Raw genomic sequence first — 20,735 nt, forward strand, 5'->3', positions numbered from 1 at the left:
CCGCTGCAGCGTCACATGATCAAAATTCAGAGCATGGGATGTCAAACTTGCGGTGTCACTTTGCCATCACATGATGCATGAAGGTTTTTTCCCTTCATGGAGCTAGGTGGGCGTGGCCTGCGCATGACACCTCCAGCCCGCAGGTCGCCAGTTTCACACCCCTGATTCAGAGGCAACTGCCTCATATTTATGACAGTTGGAGTGCCCTGGGGTCATGTGATCAGCTTATGTCACCTTCTGAAGAGCAAAGTCAATGGGGAAGTTAGATTCATTTAACACGTTACTACCTTAAATGCAATGAATCACGGAACAACTGGGGCAAGAAAAGTCATAAAATTGGGCAAAACTCACTTCATAAATGTTTCACTTACCAACGTAAATTGTGATCGTAACTTGAGGACTATTTGTATATGTGGGTGTGAAAGTAGCATTTTGGTGATTTGATAGACGTTCCACCCATTCTTACATGCATACAGTTGACACAGTTTTTGTCTCTTTGACACAAGCTCTGCCAGCGCCACTGAGCGCCACCTAGTGATCAAACTATAGGAACACACCGTCCATGCAGAGTGGATCCTCAAATCGGATGTCTTCCTCTCTGACTGAAATTGTGTTATACCAGGGAGCTCAGCTCTTTCTGCTGTACCACATGTCCTCTCTACCACAAGCCAGCCAGCAAAGCCTGCCTGTCCACCCACTCTTGCACTTGCCTGATTGTTACCAAAGATACTGGCCTGCCTTCAGGCTTAACGATCTATCATCATGATATGCTCCTAATGTAGGAACCTTGCAGCTAGGTACAATTTTTCCGTTTGGGGCCCTTGGCTGATTTTAGGGCTAGGAGCCATCCTTGGTCTTTGGCTGGCATTCTGCACCCAACCTCAAAAAACAAAACAAAAAAAAAAAAACAACAAAATGGGGGGGGGGGGAACTGGGCCAGGACAAAGAGATGAACAGACCAAGACAAGATACTTGATTTCATTCCTTCTGAATGAAAACTGCATTGATATAATTAAACATTTTTTTTCTCCCTCTAATTCCTATTAATCTGTGTTAAAAAATGCCAAGCATTTGTGGGAGGTACCAGCCAGGGCATCAGATTGCACTGTCTCTCATTTCTGATCCAGTTAAAAACAACAACAACAACAACCTGCATAGTACCTTCCTTAAAAGCCAGACTTGCATTGCAGAACCACAAACGTGACCAAGAGATATTTATCTGTAAAAAGCTAATCGATAGCTCGGAAGAGTTTTATCAGCCAGATCAGAGGAACAAGGCAGCAGGGCTGGTTGTTCAGGATTGGGATTAAATAATCATTGCAGGATGGCTTTTTCCAGGGAGTAAACACTGTTAAGAGGCCCTGTTGGAAACTGCATTACTAATAAGACAGAAGAACGGAACTGTTTGCAGTTAAAGTTATTTTTCTCTTAAACTGGCACATTGCTTCAACTTTAAAACAACAAACAAGCATTAAAGAGGTAAAGCTTTTACTTCAGGGATTAAGAAATGAATGGCAGGAGCTCTACTTGTTTCTAAGGCAGATATGAACTGGGGGCAGAGGTGGTATTCAGCAGGTTCTGGAGAACCGGTAGCGGAAATTTTGAGTAGTTTGGAGAACCGATAAATACGACCTCTGACTGGCCCCGCCCCCATCTATTCTCTGCCTCCCGAGTCCCAGCTGACTCTCTCTCTCTGTCTCTCTCTGTCTCTCTCCCTCCCCCCCCCCCACCACCACGGGGAGCAGAAAATAGATAGGGTAGCATTTTTTCCAAACTTCTATTGCGCATGAGCTTTGATTGACTTATCATGTTTTTAGTGCTTGTGGAGGTGAAGTGCAAACAAGTGAAATTCAAGCAGCGAGGACCCCTGCAGATGGGCTTCAAACTCCTTTCTAAAGGTTAGGAACAGTCTTTTCTGGAAGTGCCCATTACTGCTTGCTCTTATTGCATAATCCATATGAAATTAGTGCCAAATTTTCCTTTCTAGGCCTCCTCTGAATACTGATTTATATACATTTCAGAGATTGCCCCAACAGAGATAATTAATGAGTCAAAAGCTCATGTTAAACCTCAACAATTTTTGAACAGATTTTTTTTTCTAAAAACCAACACATTCTTGGTGATTAGTTTCTAAAGGAAGAGGTGTTAATTTCCTCACCTATCTGAAAGGCCTGTTTCTAAACCCCAAAAGAGAGGGTGGCTTAGCCAAAGCTTATAACAACATGTGTTGACACAGTTCTTAAAATATCCACCTATTCTTGATCTCAGTTGCTTATTCCCAAACTGATGCACCTCCCCTCAAATTAATAGGTGGGATCAGCTCCCTGCTTGTATTTTTTTGGCAGCAGCTGCATCAAAATAGAGTTCTCCTGCAAAAGAGAAATAGTCTCAGCTAAACCTGCGGTATTACCTGCCTGAAGACAGATAAAAGCAGTAGCCCTCCAATAGTATGCTGAATTACAACTTTGAACATATCTACAAAGCATGAGCAATTGTAAACCAGGCCGAGAGTTAGAGTTTAGCCCAGGGGTCAGCAACCCGCAGCTCTGGAGCCGCATGTGGCTCTTTCACCCCTCTGCTGCAGCTCCCTGTCACCAGTTGGTTCCACAATTGATAGGGCTTTCGGTTAGGACAGGTAGAGGAAAAAGGACACCACACTAGGAGGAGAATCTATGATGGGGGAACTAGACTTCTGATTGGCTCCAGAATTGAATGGGGCTTCCGGTTAGGACCTTTGTGGCTCTTTTGAGTGTTTAAGGTTGCCGACCCCTGGTTTAGCCTCATCGGAATGCCAGATTGCTTACTCTGCCCCCTAAGCGCTCTGTGAGGCTTTATAAGTCGCTCCCTATATCCTTCCCCTGAGCTGCTGCTGCTAATCACAAACTTGCTACAAGGAAGAGAATTTGACTGAAGTAGCTTCAGACAGCAAGTGACTGGGTGATCAATATTACCTCAGCTGGTTTTGCTGTGTATGTCAATTTTCTCATTTATATTAACAGCCCCCTTATGCCTGCTTTCATTGTCCTCATAAGAATAGTAAGAATAAAACATGACAGGAGCTTAAAGACTGATGTACAAGTCATGCCTGTCATGTCGCACCAATTTTTGCTTGTAAAAATAAGAACAGGATATAAATAAACAACTCAAGGCAGTCAACATATCACTAGAAAATTATCCTAGTGGCCTTGTACACATGTACGTTGGCTATCGCTGGGAAGCCCAGTGGCACTAGTAGACCTGGCTACCTTGGCAAAGGTGACAGTGCCTGACTGTGCCATAGCCTGGGGACCCCTCCTCCTACCAATCTTCCAGCAGTCAATGTTTTCTTTTGCTCTGCCATCTTATCTGGGAGCAGCAAAGATGGAAAGAAACGAAGCAGCACTTTTCCCTCCTACTTCATAAATGCAAAGAAAAGTCAGGGCATGCTGAGATAAACTACTATTGCATCTTACATCCTGGTTTCCCAGGTAGCACCTGCTTAGGAGGTCCTCCATCACAATGTAAGGTCAGCCCTCCCCCCGCCAATTCTGATTGATGAGTTGATGTGGCCAAGGCATAATTTGGGGGTGGGGCTAGACCACGGGTGGGTTCTACTTACCTTTACTACCGGTTCACAACGGGCCCGCACACGTGCAGAAGCGTCATGATGACGTCGGGGTCGGTGGGTGGAGCCTCCCATCGGTTTTACTACCGGTTCGTCTGAACCAGTGTGAACCAGCAGCCCACCACTGGGCTAGACCATGCAAATCTAAAAGGTCAAACTACTGTTGTCTCCAAGTTGTTGGTCTTGTTTGGAAATGGTGAATTTAAGTTAAATGAATTCAAATCAGTCGAAAGAAAACTAAACATTTCAGTTGGTTTGGGGCCTCCATTTGGCTCCATGGAGTAACCAGCTTTCTTATATAAATCATTTAACCTACTGCATCTCGCAATTGAAGTACAGGTAGTCCTCGACTTACAAGAGTTCACTTAGTGACCATTCAAAGTTACAACATCACTAAAAAAGTGAATTATGATCATTTTTCACACTTAGGACCATTGCAGCATCCCCATGGTCATGTGATTTACATTTGGATGCTTGACAACTGACTCACATTTATGATGATTGCAATGTTCCTGGGTCATGTGATTCCCTTTTGTGACCTTCTAACAAGCAAAGTCAATGGGGAAGGCAGATTCACTTAACAACCATGTTACTAGCTGAACAACTGCAGTGATTCACTTAACAAACGTGGCAAGAGAGGTCATAAAATGGGGCAAAACTCACTTAACAACAGTCTCACTTAGCAACAGAAATCTAGGGCTCAATTGTGGTCATAAGTCGAGGACTCCCTGTAGATGGCTCATCAGAGATATCCTTGAGGAGGAAGGGTGGGGGAGAAACAAGATGGTGGCTGCATTAAGTGTTAACCCTGTCCTTTCTGAACACACATCGACATACATTTACAAAGAGGGTGGCGCTTCCACTGTGTAGGTGTGCTATCATCTTCACTTCCTTGCCTCTTCTCCCCCATGCTGTTCCTTAAATCTCACACTTTCAGCCAAAGGTTATTATACACCCTCCTTCTTTTTTTATTGATAATAAATAATTCAATACATAACAAATAATGACAAAGCCCCCAAGCAAAACACATTCTTCTTTTTTAGAAAAACAATAGTTGGACATGGCCTGTTCCCTCCAAAATTAAGTTATAAAGCAGACAAGTGTGTAACATTTGTTCCGGACTTTTAGGTGGAGAATGAGGGCTTTTCCCCCTCATAAAAGGTAGGCTTTCTTAAAATTCAACTTTTGCCTAGGTCTTTCATCACATTCTCTTGAACCACAGCTGTTGTCATTCAGGGAACTTTCTCTTGGTTTGTAGGCCTGACAGATAAGGTGGTCTTTCTCTGCAAGTAGATCCCCCCCCCCCCAATCAGGCACACACTGAGCTCAGATTAGTTTATTTAGGACTTCTAAGTGGAGAATATTGCCTCTTTCTCAAGCTGGGGGATAATTATGTCTAAAATTGCTTGTCTGTATAGTTATTTTACATACGTCCTCATTCTTTGGGGGGAGGGAATTCATTTGGTGTTACCCTGAGGCGGGAAAGGGAGAGTGAAATGGTGACTCATCCCAGGTGTTATGAGTGCATTGCACTCACGCGTTGTTGCACCTTCCTGTGCTGCTTCTCTCTCTGTATCTGGAATCCAAGCATATGTGGAACACTGATGTCAGCTACCAGAGTCGACTTTTATCTCCTGTTATTGGTTCTACTCCTCGTCTCATTTCTACCAATTAATTGCAGTTCTCCTCCCCTGATCTCCCCTGTTGACTTGTTCTAAGCAACACAAATGATGGCAATTCTCCTTCCTTCTCAGCTCTTTCTCTCTCTGCATCAGAAACATGCAAGAACTAAGTCAGGATGATCTAAATGACTACGGGAGACAGACTGAGCTCTATTGAATAGCCCTCAAAGAATTTCTGTCTGCTGCTTCTTGGAAGATGGAAATTAAGCCAAAGGAAAGAACTTTGATGTACTGTATTCCCTTTGAACCCTGGAATCACTTTAGGAAGGGAATGGCTGCCGGCAGTTCCTGAGGACACTTGCTTCCCTCGGCATTCTATGCCAAGAAGAAGACTCTTTATAGATCTTAAAGTACTATCTTCTTTTAAGAAGATTTGCCTTTGTGGGACCTCCTACAAATCCTCACAGGTTCCAGTGCAAAGCTGCTCTCAGTTTTTCCCTCTTTCACAAGCCAACCATAACTGCCTTCAGCTCAGGGTTTCGCTTCATATTTTGGCTGCCTTAAATATTAAAATTAAAAACATCCTACTCATTTCAAAAGAAGTGACAAATATTTGTGTATAGATGAGAGGAGCTCAAGCCACTGTGCCCCCTCCCCCCAAAAAGCCTGGAGCATATCAATAAATCTGTAGTGACAAATTCTGGACTCCTGCCATGAAGTCAAATGTCAATATCTAAACAAATGACTGTGCCCTGTTGTAAAAAAAAAGAAGAAAATAAATGTGGATAGAACAATCCTGGAGCACATCCAGGTTTCTGCAGCCCCAGGAGGTGAAGGTACTGTCCTTGTCTGATTTTGCTGTTTGAATGAGCCATGTTTTCTCATGCACTCACATACATACAGCCGCGGGTTCAAGGCAGTTATTTAGGCAAGTAAGTTGTTTCCATTCCCTCTTCAGGTCCTGGGCACTGGGGGAAGTTTCTTGGGCTTACAAGGTATACAGTGAGTGTTTATGGACATGCAAGCCATCCGGTTCCTTCTCTCCCTCTCCTTCTGATCGCTTTTGTTTATGGAGAAGACATTTCCATGCTTTTCTCTTTGTCTTCCCATTCTTCCTCTGACTCGTAAGTACCTTTGATGATGGCTACTCTTTCATTCATATTCATTGAGTGAGGAAGCAGAAGGTAGTTGTACAACAGAGAAGCTAGAATGGCTCCAGAAATGGGTCCAACCCAGAACACCTAAAAAACCAATACAAGGAATTAGTTAAAGACTTTCAAAATTCCCCAACTAAGCCAGCTAGCACAGTTAATACAGTTATTGGTGGGTTTACACAACATACGGGTATTGGTTAAATAGGGCCGACGTAGGTTTGGTAGGTTCTGAAAAGCTATTTATTATTTTAACAAGTTGTATGAATCAGAATATCCTATTAAGACATAATAACATTTGATTTGATATAGCATATTATATGATACAGCCTAGTTCATAATGCCTCTGAATTTGAGAAACATAGAATTGTTTCTGCTTATGCAAAATCTCTGTGACTTTTCAGAAGCTAGTATGAACTGTATCCGGGCAGTGATGTATATATATCGATTCCTTGATTGTCTTCAGATTCTTATGAAATTACATCAATTTGAAGGTTCTTTTTTAAAAAAATCAAAACACAAAGACAAAGAAAAATACTGTTTCCAAGGATGGAAATAATGTTTCGGTGATACTTGTGGTGATGTTATGGGCTTCTGCATTTCACAATTTTTTCAGCTCACATTTTAAGAGCCATAGTTTCAGCTGAGAAATGAACATATGAGACTAGAGACAGAGAAATCCTGTTCTGTTACAAACGTTACAGAATTTTTGGCTCAGCATGGTTGCAAAGCAGAAGAGAATAATGCTATACTTTTTTTGAAATATTTCTGGGTTTTATATTGAAGTTTATGGAGTAGACCATAATCCAACCTCATTTCTACCTAGCGCAAGGATCCATTTCTTATGATTTGGAAACTATATTTCTGTTGACCAACCCTCATTTTGATAAACTACAATGTCAAGGTCCTTTTCATATGTGATATTATTAAGGTAGGTATTGCTCACGCTATACCTGTGGATTTAGTTATTTCTAATGAAGAACTTTGTATTTATCTGATTAAATTCCATTCTGTCCTTTCCTCCCGCTTTTCTAATTTATTATAATATCTTGGATGTTCTATTTTCTTCAGTATTAATTATCCTTCCCGATTTTATTTAAGCATTCCTTCTTCTAGAAAGCTGCCATTAAGAATATGGTTTGATCAATTTCATTTTTATTACTATGAGCTATGCCGCTATGATAAATCCACTTCTTACCCAATGAGCAGAGGTAAATCTTTTCATGACAACCGCAGGTCCAAAAGACCTGGCAGGATTCATAGAGCAGCCGGTGAAATAGATCTGTAGAGGAGAACAACAAAATAGGTTAGGCATATAAGCTTCACTTGCCACTTCAAGGCGGAGTTTTCTAACAATCTGTCTGCTCCTTCCCCTGGAAGATCACCTGTTCACGGAGAACACGAAAGATCAGGCAATACATACCAAGGAAGAGTTATTGTTTAAGAGGAATTTTGGCACTTCCTTCTGTGGCTTGATGCTACAGAGGCTCTACCATCTGTGCTGATGTTTGGAGGAAAGACAGCCAGCATGAAGTTCAACACAGGCACCACATGGATTGTGAGGACTGAGTGTTATGAATTTTGTTATTTACACCACTCACAAAAGCTTCTGCCTACAACATGGGTGTCCAACCTTGCCTTGGGCTGCATTGAGTGAAGAGGAATTGTCTTGGGCAGCATATATATTACATAACATAATTAATTTGTATTGATAACAAACTTTATTTTTTAAAAATATTTTTATTGTGGGGCCACATTACTAGTTGTCCAGGGTTGTATGTGGCCTGTGTGGTTGTTTGTGGGTTGGAAACCACTAGTCTACAATGCCTATAGTAGAGCCTAAGTTTGTTTTGAAATCTTGTACCTCAGAATTGGGAAGTCGCTGTATAGGAAGTTATCCTATTCTCAGAAAATCCCCATATTCCTAATGGTCAACTGTGCAGAAAAGATTGTAGCTACAGATGCCTTGTTCCCCTGGAGTTCACACACAAGCTGCTTGCACAGAAGGAGAAACAAACTGTCATAGTTATAGCACCTTATGATCTGAAGGTGGTTACCACCCAAAGTGGCAGTGATGAGTCGAATAAGTACACTGCTTTCTTCGGCTTTTGCACAATGAGCACAAACAACACTTACCCCCACCAGATGGCCCAGGGTGACTGACAATCCAATGGACAGAGATGGGGATCCCACGTTGTCATTTCGGCGGTTGTCAGTTGAGGCAAAAATGCACAGGACAAGCTGGAAAGTCAAGATAATCTCCACAACCACAGCCTGACCTGCTGTTGTGTTGTTACTAAGCTGTTAGAAGAAAAAGGACACAGGTTTAGTCTTTAGTCTTGTATGTTCTTGTCAGAAAGTTACTTCTGCTGAAAATCAAGAATTGTGAATGCTGAACTGTGGAACAGATCTTCGTCATTGCCTTTTGGTTTAAATCTTTTGAGATGTGATCTGCAATTAACTCTGCACAGTGGCTTTTCCTGTGTCATTGGGGGTGTGTTCCTTAATCTCAAATAAACAATTCCATTTACAAAGTTTCAGCAGAGGTATGAGATTAGAGGTACCTTCCCAAAAGAACAAGCTAAGAGGCTTTTGAAAGCTCTGCAAAAAATAGAGCATGGTTCTTTGGGTATTAAGAAGTTCAACCCTGATTTCGTAAAATCTCTTTCATATTGTGTCTTGGTCACAGAAATTAAGCCTCGTCTCCTTCATCCCATCTGGAATATTTTCCTTTGGATAATGTTGTATCTACCAGTATGTCAAATGGCCTTTAAAACCATGGGGGCTTTTGAAGATAACAGAAGGAAAGATAAGAGATTGTTCAGTAATTTGGAATAGATTTAAATTTTCTTTTAGGTAGTCTCAGTTGGAGGTACCCTGACCCTTAAATGGGTCCTGATATTATACTTAATGCAAGAATCTGTTAAATTTGACTTAGAAAAGACTGGTATTAATATATACTTCATTTAAATTCCATTGGGGATTTACATATATATTTTTTTACCACCTAAGGCAATGCTTACTTTAGTTGGGGTTATAATGCAAATAGAAAGCTTTGATGGAGCAAGAGGCTTTGAGTTGTCTCCCCTTAGGTTTTTCTTCTAATAACCATAATTAGACAATTGATACAATATCTACATCACTGGGACGGTGAGTGCTGATGAAGTAAGAAGTGTTGGAGAAATAAAGGGAGAAATAAAAGCTGGTTTGACCTAGTGGTTAAGACACCAGTCTAGAAAAGAAGACTTGGTGAGTCCTAGTTTTGCCTTAACATGACAGCCGGCTGGGGGACTTTGGACTAGTCACTCTCTCTCAGCCAAGTCCACTTCACAGGGCTGTTGTTGTGGGGAAAATAAGAGAAGGAAGGTCTATTAGGTATGTTTGCCACCTTGAATTATTTACAAAAATAATAAAGGCAGGGTCAAAAATCTAAAACAAAGGGGGGTCCTTGGGAAAAGCGTGGAATGAGGGGAGTTCGTCCATAACCTGAAATCATGGCATAATTCTGAATGGAAGTAGTCTCAAATTCTACTTGTAAATCTTAAGAGATGAGACCTGAAACTCTCACTTGCATTTAATAAGGGAGGTTTATGGATATGATTTCCATTTTGCTACAAAGAAAAAATACATGTGTCCCTGCAGTCGCCAAGGGCCATACAAATCTTGAGATTTGCTTTTATATGGTCCTTCAAATATTATCTCCATGCTGTTTTCTGTATCTTTTTTTGTCCAGCTCTAATAATGGTTCTCACAAGCTTCCCAGATTGTTTGTCTAATTTATTATGATGAAGCCTTGGGTTCAATGAATTTAAGGCTGCCCTGTGATCTTTTCCAGGGATCTTGAGATAGGCCTGTTCTACATGTTTGTAGCTGTCTGTCCTTTTCTGTTCAAAACCCTCTTTCTTTGCACTGAGCCAGAAATGATGCCTTTCCAAGAACACACAAGCCAACACTCACAAATTTGCATCAAGTGTGAAATTACTGGGAAAAGGAAAACAATGAATCTTTAATAAACACCCAATAACTCTAGGTAGATTCCTTATGCTGTTCCTGCTGATCCTTTGATCTATGGCAGTGATTGAGTTAATGCAGTTCTTGCTTTCCTTTTTAAACCGACTCACTCATCCCCTTAGGACATGGGGACATTTGCACAGAGCTCTTCCTTGTAAATAGCTCCATGCATGCTAGCAAACTTCTAGGGCCATGGATAAGAGAACATTTCCCTCTTACGTTCCATCTGTTGTACCACCTGCTCTCTGGGAATGAAAAACTCTTGCACCAGTATTCAGGAACAGAACAGCTGCTATTTCTTTTCCCCTGAGATGCAAATTTTCCTTGGACCTGCCTGAGAATTCCTCCTACAGATAATTAGACCCCACCGCCTTGTGAGAGGATGTACTTACCCCATTGGCTGCCAGATTACCACGGGCATTGGCGGGGGTCACTCCGTAAAGGATGCCTGCACCAGCAATGGCCCCCAGCAGCTGAGCCACGATGTAAAACAACATCCGGAGGAAAGAGATCTGATTCCCAACGAAGAAGGCGATGGTCACCGCTGGGTTGATATGGCCACCACTGATGTGACCAAATGTCTGTACCATTGTGCCAATTGCCAAGCCAAATGCCAGGGAAATCTGAAGGACAGTTGGCAAGGCTGATGGCCACTTCAAAGCTGAGCCCAAACCAAAGAACACAAAAATCATGGTTGCCAAGAACTCGGTGAAGACAGCACGGAGAAAAACAACGGTGCAAACTTCTCTCCTCATGGCTGGGCTGGAGCTGGTGGACTGGCAATGATAAGGCCAAAGATGTAAAAGGATTGTCCAAAAGTTGGGGCCATGCAGATATATATATATATATAGCTTTCTTTCTGTAGGTGTAGCAAGAAGGGATTCTGCCCAAGTGTGGGTGGAGCCCAAGTGTGGGTAGAGCCAAGAAGTTGGCCAGTCCCTTTTTCTACCTGCTCTTGTGGAGTTTGGAAACTTTCCATCTCCAAGCCAAGGTCTAAGAGCTTTCCCCTTTTCCAAGCTTCCAATTTGGATGCTAATTTTCTTATTTTTATCTCCACACAATGGAGCCCTGTTGAATGGCCTTGCTGTCATGAGATAGCCACAGCATTGCATAATGACATACAGATTAACACCTAGTCTGTTTACTCTGCCCCTTCCCACTCCCAGGCCCTTTTCCTTTTCTAAGCATCTTTGATTTGTAACCTTGGGCTTTTTTTAAAAAAAGGATTCTTTTTAAAACAGCATTTGGATTGTGGCACCTTTGGTCTACTTCTTCTTTTAATCCTTGGACAATTATAAGTGGGCAGCTTTGCCAAACTGGATTCTTTGGGAAATGAATATTTTTCCCCCAATGAATTTTTTTTCCAGAGGAAAGAAACTGGAGAACCTGAAAGCCAGGCCATGCCCTCATGTGCTGATTTGTCCCAAGGCTAGAGTTCCTAAGGAAGCTGGTGAATCAGGTATAACTATAAAAAGAGCTCTTTGCCGCAGAAAACCTGAAATCTATTTGATTGGACAAAATTCTTCATGATTTACAATCAAGGGAATGCTACATCAGGAGCGCTGGTGCCTTACAGTTTAATTGGCCCTAGTTGATTCTCAGCAAATATCTTCCAGTGGAGTTTCTTCAAGCCCTTGGTAGATCTTTTTGTTTATTAGATGTTTCTCCTGCCTTCCCTTCAGGAACTCAAGAAACTGCACTCCTTCCTCCAAAAGCTGTGGTGGACACATGCAGACTCGATTTGGATTAACTGCCATTGCTCCTTGCCGAATGTTGTTTCATTTCACAGTTGTTATTTGCTATCAATAATTATTATCTGTCTCATCTGTCTTCTGAGATAGGTTGATGGACTTTTCATTTTGCAAGTAAAAAAAAAAAACAGTCTGAGAGACAGAAAGGCAGCAAAACCTTTACTCAGCTGTCTGGGCAAGGGTTAGTGCTCAAGGAAACTGTCTGGATTGAGGGTTTTTTTTTTTTTTTTTTTTAATTTGATTTATATGCCACCCTTCTCCGGAGACTTAGGGCGGCTTACAATGTGCTAAGCAATAGCCTTCATACTTTTGTATATTTATACAAAGTCATCTTATTGCCCCCACAAACTGGGTCCTCAATTTACCTACCTTAGAAAGGATGGAAGGCTGAGTCAACCTTGAGCCTGGTGAGATTCGAACTTACAGTAATTGCAGACAGCTGGTGTTAATCACAATGCTATCAGTCTGCTGAGCCACCAGGCTCAGCAGACTGTCCTCAGTCCCACCACTGCTGGGTGTGCACAGAAATGAATGCAAAATAAAACAGACTGAAAATGCCACAGGTCAGTGGGGTCTGCAAATGATTAGCATTGGCCCATATCCATGTTTAAATCTAGGCAATGCTCCCTGTTCAGTGGTGGGTTTCAAAATTTTTTACTACCAGTTCTGTGGGTGTGGCATGGCTTGGTGGGCGTGGCTTGGTGGGCGTGGCAGGGGAAGGATACTGTAAAATCTCCACTCCCTCTTGATCAGCTCTGACTCCGGAGGCAGAGAATAGATGGGGGCGGGGCCAGCGAGAGGTGGTATTTACTGGTTCTCCGAACTACTCAAAATTTCCGCTACCGGTTCTCCAGAACTGGTCAGAACCTGTTGAAACCCACCTCTGTCCCTGTCCCAGTGGGAGACATGTAACCAGCCTCCATACTATGTTTTTCCATAGCAAACACACAAACGCACAGGACCTGTTTTCCATTAGTAGAGAATCTTAATAATGAGAGAATTGTTGCTGGGAGCTGGACTGATAACACTTTCCTGGCAAGGTTGCTTTAACTCAACTGGAGAGGAAGCTGGCAGCCTGCTGGCAAATACATATCTGCGCAGGCTTGGTTTGCCACTATAATCTTTCATGATTTGTACCTACAAAGGCAAATAAACAGTGCTCTTTCTCTGTGCCTGAATGCATATGTCAGCCTGTCTCTGTGATGTGAGCACAAAAAATAAAAAAAAAATAAAAAAAATGGGGTGTGGGTCTTTGCAGGAGGGACAGAGGCTGCCTTATATATCTCTGTGTGTGTGTTAGTCTCAGTGATGGGTTCTGCCTTCTCTCTAAAGACATTCAGCAGCTCAGTGAGTCCTAGGAAATGATGGGGGAGCAAACACGGAAGAAAGATTGGAGTATTAAATGAGAATTTGGACTATGTTTTACTTGGAACAATTTACATCTTATATCAACAATATCTGCCTATCGCAGGCCCTTGGGAAGGACTCGATAGGTAAATAAAAGTGTCAGATGTAGTCTTAAACATCTGGCTGACTGTGCGAAAAACTATAATCCCCATATAATTAAAACCACAATATGTATAACTTAATAATAAAAATCTTTAATTAAATAATCGATGTAACATTGATAGTACATATATATTATATTATTATGTTATATAATACATGACCCCCAAAACAACTGGAGCACCACTTGAACACCAATTGGCATTGACAAAATCGTCATTGGTCAATTGCAAAAGGCAACTTTACTTAGAACAGTTTATATCTTGCAATCAGGGGCGGGTTTCAAATCCCGTCACTACCGGTTTGCTTGTTATTACGAAGGGCAACCAAGCCACAACTATAACTCCAAATGCCTTGTTTCCCACATGGGTACTGAGCAACAACTGGGGTGGGAAGGGGTTGGAGGTTGTCAGAAAAATGGGTTAGTAAGCCAAAAATTAATTATTTGTTTCCTTGTTGGCAGCAAATATCAAGTAAAGGACCAGAATATAGGTCCCCAGCCCAGGTGCCCATAGACACCAATAGGTGGCCTGAGCTTGTGGCACATGTGGTGATTAATTGTAAGAATACAATTAGTCCTCAACTTACAACAGTTCATTTAGTGATTGTTCGAAGTTACAATGGCACTGAAAAAAGTGACTTATGACCATTTTTCACACTTACGACCATTACAGCATCCCCATGGTCATGTGATCAAAATTCAGATGCTTGGCAACTAATTCATATTTATGAGGATTGCAGTGCCCCGGGGTCATGTGATCACCTTTTGCGACCTTCCGACAACCAAAGTCAATGGGGGAGGCCAGATTCACTTAACAACCGTGTTACTGACTTAACATCTGTAGTGATTCACTTAACGACTGTGGTAAGAAAGGTCGTAAAAGGGGCAAAGCTCACTTAACAGATGTCTCACTTAGCAACAGAAATTTTGGGCTCAGTTGTGGTCGTAAGTCAAGGACTACCTGTAGTAGATGGAAGAACAGAAGCCATCTGTAGTGTTAAAACGAAAAAAATACTCATGTAGTGCAAACTGGCTGGGAGGGAAAGGTCATAGTTGTGCCCTGCTTGTTCTCTTCACACCAAGAAGGAGTTCTAGAAGGTTCTACATCGATCTATGCCATTACTCGTCCTAGCGGGCAATCTATAGAACAGACACTGCACATGGCAGATAGCCTAGAGGATGGTGACTGATGGGGGCAAATCAGGTCCCACAGCAGAGCAGAGGAAAATAAAATCCCTATCATCAATGGCCCAAACGGCCTGTGGGGAAGGGATTCTTCTTGATTCCGAATACAGGTAGTCCTCGACTTACGACTGCAATGTAGCAAAAAAGAAATTCTGTTGCTAAATGAGACATTTGTTAAGTGAATGTTGCCCCATTTTACGACCTTCCTTGCCAAGCTGATAAGTGAATCTTTGCTGTAGTTACGTTATTATCAGGGCTGTTAAATGAATCTGGCTTCCTCATCAACTTTGCTTGTTCAGAAGGTCACAAAAGGGGATCACATGACCCCAGGACACTGCAATTGTCATAAATATGAATCCGTTGCCAAGCATCTGAATTTTGATCCCAGGACCATGGGATTGCTGCAACGGTCGTAAGTGTGAAAAATGGTCATAAGTCACTTTTTTTCAGTGCTGTTGCAACTTCGAACGGTCACAAAATTGAGGACTACCTGTATAGCAGTCTAGAAAATCCAGTTGCTCCATTGACAGTGCCAGGTTAACAGTTGTCTTTGTAGTGCCACAGACTTTAGAAACAGAGGGACAACGCATAATCAGATCAAGAAGGATGGAATCTCGCAATCTGTGAGCAAGACTGATGGAGACATGCAGAATTAGCCTCATTGTTTCCCCTTCCCTTGGAAGGAGGGAGGAAGGTGGATTTATGGAAGGTGTGGTTTCATATGAATTTAAGCTTACAAGGAGTTGGGCATTGGGTGTAGGCCCTGAGGTGGCAACCAACGCAGATCTTGAGTATCTAACTCCAAAACTAGGGGCATCTGCAGGGGAGGTGATAAAAGTCAAAAAGGGTGATCAGGACTCTATGTTTGACATTCCCCCCCCCCTTTTAATATGCATCGTTAGTGCAATTGATTAGAAAACAGATGGGGTTTTGATCATGAAGTTGTGATGGCCATCTTCATTTGTTTGTTGTCCCACTGTGAGTGGCTCTTTCTGAAACATGCAATACCTTCACATAAGGAGTTCAGTTTCCCTAGTTCAAGAGAAGGTGATTTAAAAAAAATGTTTTGGGAATGTTTTCCAGTTCTAATTCCAAAGTTTTTCAAGTCCAATTCCAGACTTTCAGCAGCGAAAGATACCAATGGAGTCACAATACAGTAACATTACAAAGAGTGGAGAGGCCCAAAATGTTTGTGGGTTTCTCCCTCTCTCCCTCTCTCTCTCTTCACCGCCCTCCCCCCTTTCTCTCATTCTCTCTCTCTCTCTCTCTCTCTCTCTCTCTCTCTCTCTCTCTCTCTCTCTCTCTCTCTCTCTCTTCACCGCCCTCCCCCCTTTCTCTCATTCTCTCTCTCTCTCTCTCTCTCTCTCTCTCTCTCTCTCTCTCTCTCTCTCTCTCTCTCTGTGTGTGTGTGTGTGTGTGTGTGTGTGTGTGTGTGTGTGTGTTTGTAAGGAGCAGAGTGAAGTAGTGCTTTACTTTTTTAGATTTATAATGTCTATCCAAACGCTGACATAGCTTTTCCTTTTGCTTCTATTTTGACAACTGAAACCAATTTTTATATATATGTTGGTTTCTCACCACACTTCACAGTATCATCTTAGTAACAGTAACAGAGTTGGAAGGGACCTTGGAGGTAATCTAGTCCAACCCCCTGCTCACGCAGGAGACCTGTACTAGGGATTCGAACTGCCGACCTTTCTGATCGACAAGCTCAGTGTCTTAGCCACTGAGCCACCTAAATTTATTTTTAAATTCTAAATTTAGCCACCAGGCTAAAATCTCAAAGCAGTACTAGGCCTATACAAATGGGGTTTGGGGGTGGGGTCTAAGTTGACCCATGGGGGATGGAGGATTCCCACAGACAATTCTTCTTACTTCAGTGTCTTCTGTTCATTTATTCTAGTAGACATCTCATTTGGGATCTGTGACATTTGTGACTCTTGAGAGAAAGAAACTCCATCAGTCAAGTCTCACCCTGGTGTCATTTCAGCTCAGCATGAAATTACAGAGTAGAGCAGTGTTTCTTCTCCAAAACAATTTTCTACACCTGTGAGCTGAGAACTTGTATAGCATTTGTCAGACGGGGAATGTATCTGGCTTATTGTTTTATTTGGAGTACTGATGGCCAGATCTTTGAACCCTCAACCTCTCTCATAAGACTTGTGCATAAATCCTCTTGAAACATACCCAGACCAATTTGAGGTGGTCCATTGCAAGATCTGGGCTCAAAAGATGAGCAAATATCTTTCAGGAAACGTTGTCCTTCTTTCGCCATGGAATACGTAGGAAGAGTAAGGGATCCAGATTCAGAAATTATTGGAAACAGTTACACAGTGTGTTTTAATTATTTTAAATACTATAAAACATTAGTGTAATAATAGGAAGACAAAGAGACACAAACAACTGTAAAAAAGTAAAACAAAGACCAAAGACTAGGGGAATTTGGGCTACTACTAATTAGGTACAGTATAGCTTAGATTTTTGAAAAACCATAGAGACCTATAAGGAGAAATTAGTGTAAAGATAATAACAGATAGATCATGATGTATTTTTGGAAGTTTGAACATAATTTTACCAACACAATTCTATCATAAAATGAAACATATTATGTATGAAAATATTTGACTGTTGATACCTTGTGATTTGGGGAATTAAATCATCTTCTCTCATCTGCCCATGACTAACCAATAAACATGAGACATGAATCATTAAATAAATAGATGGGAAATATATAAAAACTACTCAGGAACCATTTTAGCTCTCCCAAAAAACAACTCCTCTTTTGCATGTTTGATTCAAATAAGCAATTATTTGGCAGGCACAAAAACAGTAGTTCTTTGGAACAGAAATGTATTACTAGTATGTATTGTTTAATAAATAATAAATTTTAACAAATGTGAATGTTATGCTGTATATTAAGCTGTTGAACTAATCTTTTGGTATAGATTTGGCCGTGATGTATTAGATTTTGAACAGTATTTATGTTAGAAGAAGAGAAGAGGAAAACCTTTTGTCCCAGAGAATGATTTAAAGATAAAATTATTGTATTTGTAAGACTCCATCAGACATTTCCCAAGGAAATTTGACAGTGTATTACAAAAATGGTGTCTGGTAATTTGTATGCTAATGGCTTAGCTAAACAGAGCTTAACTAAACAGTATGATGTTACAACATTCTTTTTTTTTAATAGAGAACAATTATTCTTAAGCTTCTTTTTCAAGAGGCTTGGGGGAATATGAGAAAGTTAAACAAAAGAAAACCTCTTTAAACACAACTTAAGTACCAGTGCTTTACAATGGAAATTTGGACCCTGAGACCAAATCCATATAGCCTGCTGAGATTTAATGTAATATTTTGTTGTGAGTTTGACTAGGATGTTGTACGAGTCCAGCCGTGGTTCATGGCTGAACACATTTATGTTAAGGGTTAATTGCTGAGGGCTTAAATGTTACACAAGTCCAACAAATAATAGTTTATTCCATACATTGTGGAAAACCAAATCACCCTTTCCACATTCTGTTGAACTCAAGTCCACTGTTCTTTAGCAGCACTGAATTCCACAAGCATTTTTTAAAATGGACTTTGTACATGGTGTCTGAACACAGATTTTATTTCCACTGGTGTCTAGTGTCATTCTAGTCTAGTACATCATGTTGCTACCTCTTGGGGTAAAAAACCGGTTTGCCTGGATTTTTTTTTGGTAAGTGGCCAGTTTAGTTTCCTTTCAAACTGCATGCAATTTCAAATGCAGCTCCAGAGGGTCGCAGGCTACAGCAGTTGCAAAGCTTCCAGTACCTTTGTCTCCTGTTAAGCCCAGACCAAGTGGTCCAGTGAATGTCAGATGATTGGATCATTCTCTAAATGAATGTGTGTCTCCTCCATTTGCGTTCTTCTGTCAAGAAGCTCCCATGGTTTACTAGTGAAAGCAGTTTTAATGGTCAAGGCCCAAATTTATTTAATCAAGTGTAACTTCTTTCCTGGATTTATGAAAGGCTAATTTTGTCTAGAGGGAATTTGACTTCACGACCCATCTTGAAAGCAATATGGAAGGTGAAGCTCTTTGTATGTTTGGATCTGACAAGCTTAGAAAATAAGCTTTATTATTAGGATGGGGTGGTGTCCAAATTGGATCACCAGTCATGCAAAATTAACACGAGGGAGGACCCTGGAGTCAAAAATAGCAAGGGATTGTTTATCAAAAAAAACTGAACAGAGGGCACAGGGTGTATTTTATATTAGTTAATTGGATTAGATTAAGAATTCTGTTTTCGGAGCAATTGCAACATAGGTACTTTTGTCCAAAAATGCACAGTTATCATATCATCGTTTAAAATGCCTTTTGATTCATAGCTCCGAGCTAACAAAGTGCTTTCAAACTATTTTTTAGCATTAGAGAAAGTAACATGAGTTTTACAAAATATTAAGCCAATAAAGACTATTTGTAAATGATTGTTCAAAGACACCAAATTTCAAGAATATAGAACAATATGGATTAAGGAATAGCAGTTTGCAAGCATGAATGTTTGCTCAGATATTTAAGTTGCTTCGGCTCAATTTCTGAGCAGTTTACAATCTGCCTACTATATAGTAAGATTCAAACTGACAAAGAACAAAACAATAAAAGGGGCCTGGTGGCTCAGCAGACTGATAGCATTGTGATTAACACCAGCTATCTGCAATTACTATAAGTTCGAATCTTGCCAGGCTCAAGGTTGACTTAGCCTTCCATCCTTTCTAAGGTAGGTAAATTGAGGACCTAGTTTGTGGGGGCAATAAGCTGACTTTGTATAAATATACAAAAGTATGAAGGCTATTGCTTAACGCATTGTAAGCCACCCTGAGTCTCTGGAGAAGGGCGGCATATAAATAAATAAAAAAAAATAAAAATAAAGAACAGCAAACACAGAAATATACAGCTGCAACCACTTTAAAATCTGCAGCTAAAACCTGGAGATAGTAGCAATCTCTTCTCCAAGACCATTTCTCAAACAACTGAACAGGGAGAGGGCAGGCCTTATATCTGGGGAGAGGATAATTCCACAAGAATGATATGTTGCCACTTGCACATCATATTTCTATAGATCTAAAGTTAAGATCAATTCAACTACAAACTGAAACTCTATCTGTTGGTGGTGTCCTGCAGCTGACATGCTGGGAACACATAGTGTGGTCTGCATAGGGTGATTCCTCTTCTAGAATACCGATATTTATTCATTTCTATAGATGCTCAGATTACTAAATGTTTGGACATTTAACAATGGAAATAGATATCATGATTTTTTTTTATGATTGTAAACAACAAAATCAGCTCCCCCAATTCCTACTGAGTTGAGAAGACACTGGTTTTCCATTAGTTATAAAAACATGAAGTTGGACCGCACATTCAATTTTACTATTTTCTCCACTTTGTGATTTAAATTTGAGTAAATGTGAATATTTATTCATATCATAGGAACTCTTATCATAGGAAGGGAATATATAAGATACAATAGTATACAGGACAAGTAATTGCCTATGGGAATCCACCTTCACTCCCTCCTTCCAGGCATATCAATTAAACAAAGAAGCATCATTTATAGCTCCCACAATGCCTCTTATCTGACATCCCTTTGGGTCATTATGCAAATTAAATAATAATAAAAAGGGAAAGAGGTCCTGGCAATGTAATAATTGCAGGAAATTCACTCCTTGTTCTGGGCCAGGATTTCAGAATGGCTCAAGGCTTAACAAATGTATATTTGATTGGAGAAACAGAATAATAAATAACAGAGTTGGAAGGGACCTTGCAGGTCTTCTAATCCAACCTCAGGCAGGAAGCTATACCATTTCAGACATATGGTTCCCAAAAGAGAGGGTGTCTTAGCCAAAGCTTATACCAACATGCGTTGACACAGTTCTTAAAATATC

At 40.9% G+C, this 20,735-nt stretch overlaps 1 protein-coding gene across 1 annotated transcript; it reads right to left on the reverse strand.

The window, feature by feature from the left end:
- Positions 1-5,837: 5,837 nt before the first annotated feature.
- Positions 5,838-11,266, reverse strand: LOC148115337 (aquaporin-5-like). The gene is made up of 4 exons (XM_087886818.1): positions 10,781-11,266; positions 8,514-8,678; positions 7,576-7,659; positions 5,838-6,467 (listed from the first exon to the last, which is right to left on the reverse strand). The coding sequence occupies exons 1-4, from the start codon at positions 11,141-11,143 to the stop codon at positions 6,294-6,296; spliced, it is 786 nt and encodes a 261-aa protein (XP_087742944.1). The 5' UTR covers positions 11,144-11,266; the 3' UTR covers positions 5,838-6,293.
- Between the last annotated feature and the right edge of the window lie 9,469 nt (positions 11,267-20,735).

The sequence above is a fragment of the Pantherophis guttatus genome, chromosome 2 (genome assembly GCF_059756535.1).
Source record: "Pantherophis guttatus breed Tessera chromosome 2, ASM5975653v1, whole genome shotgun sequence".
Taxonomy (NCBI): Eukaryota; Metazoa; Chordata; class Lepidosauria; order Squamata; family Colubridae; genus Pantherophis; species Pantherophis guttatus.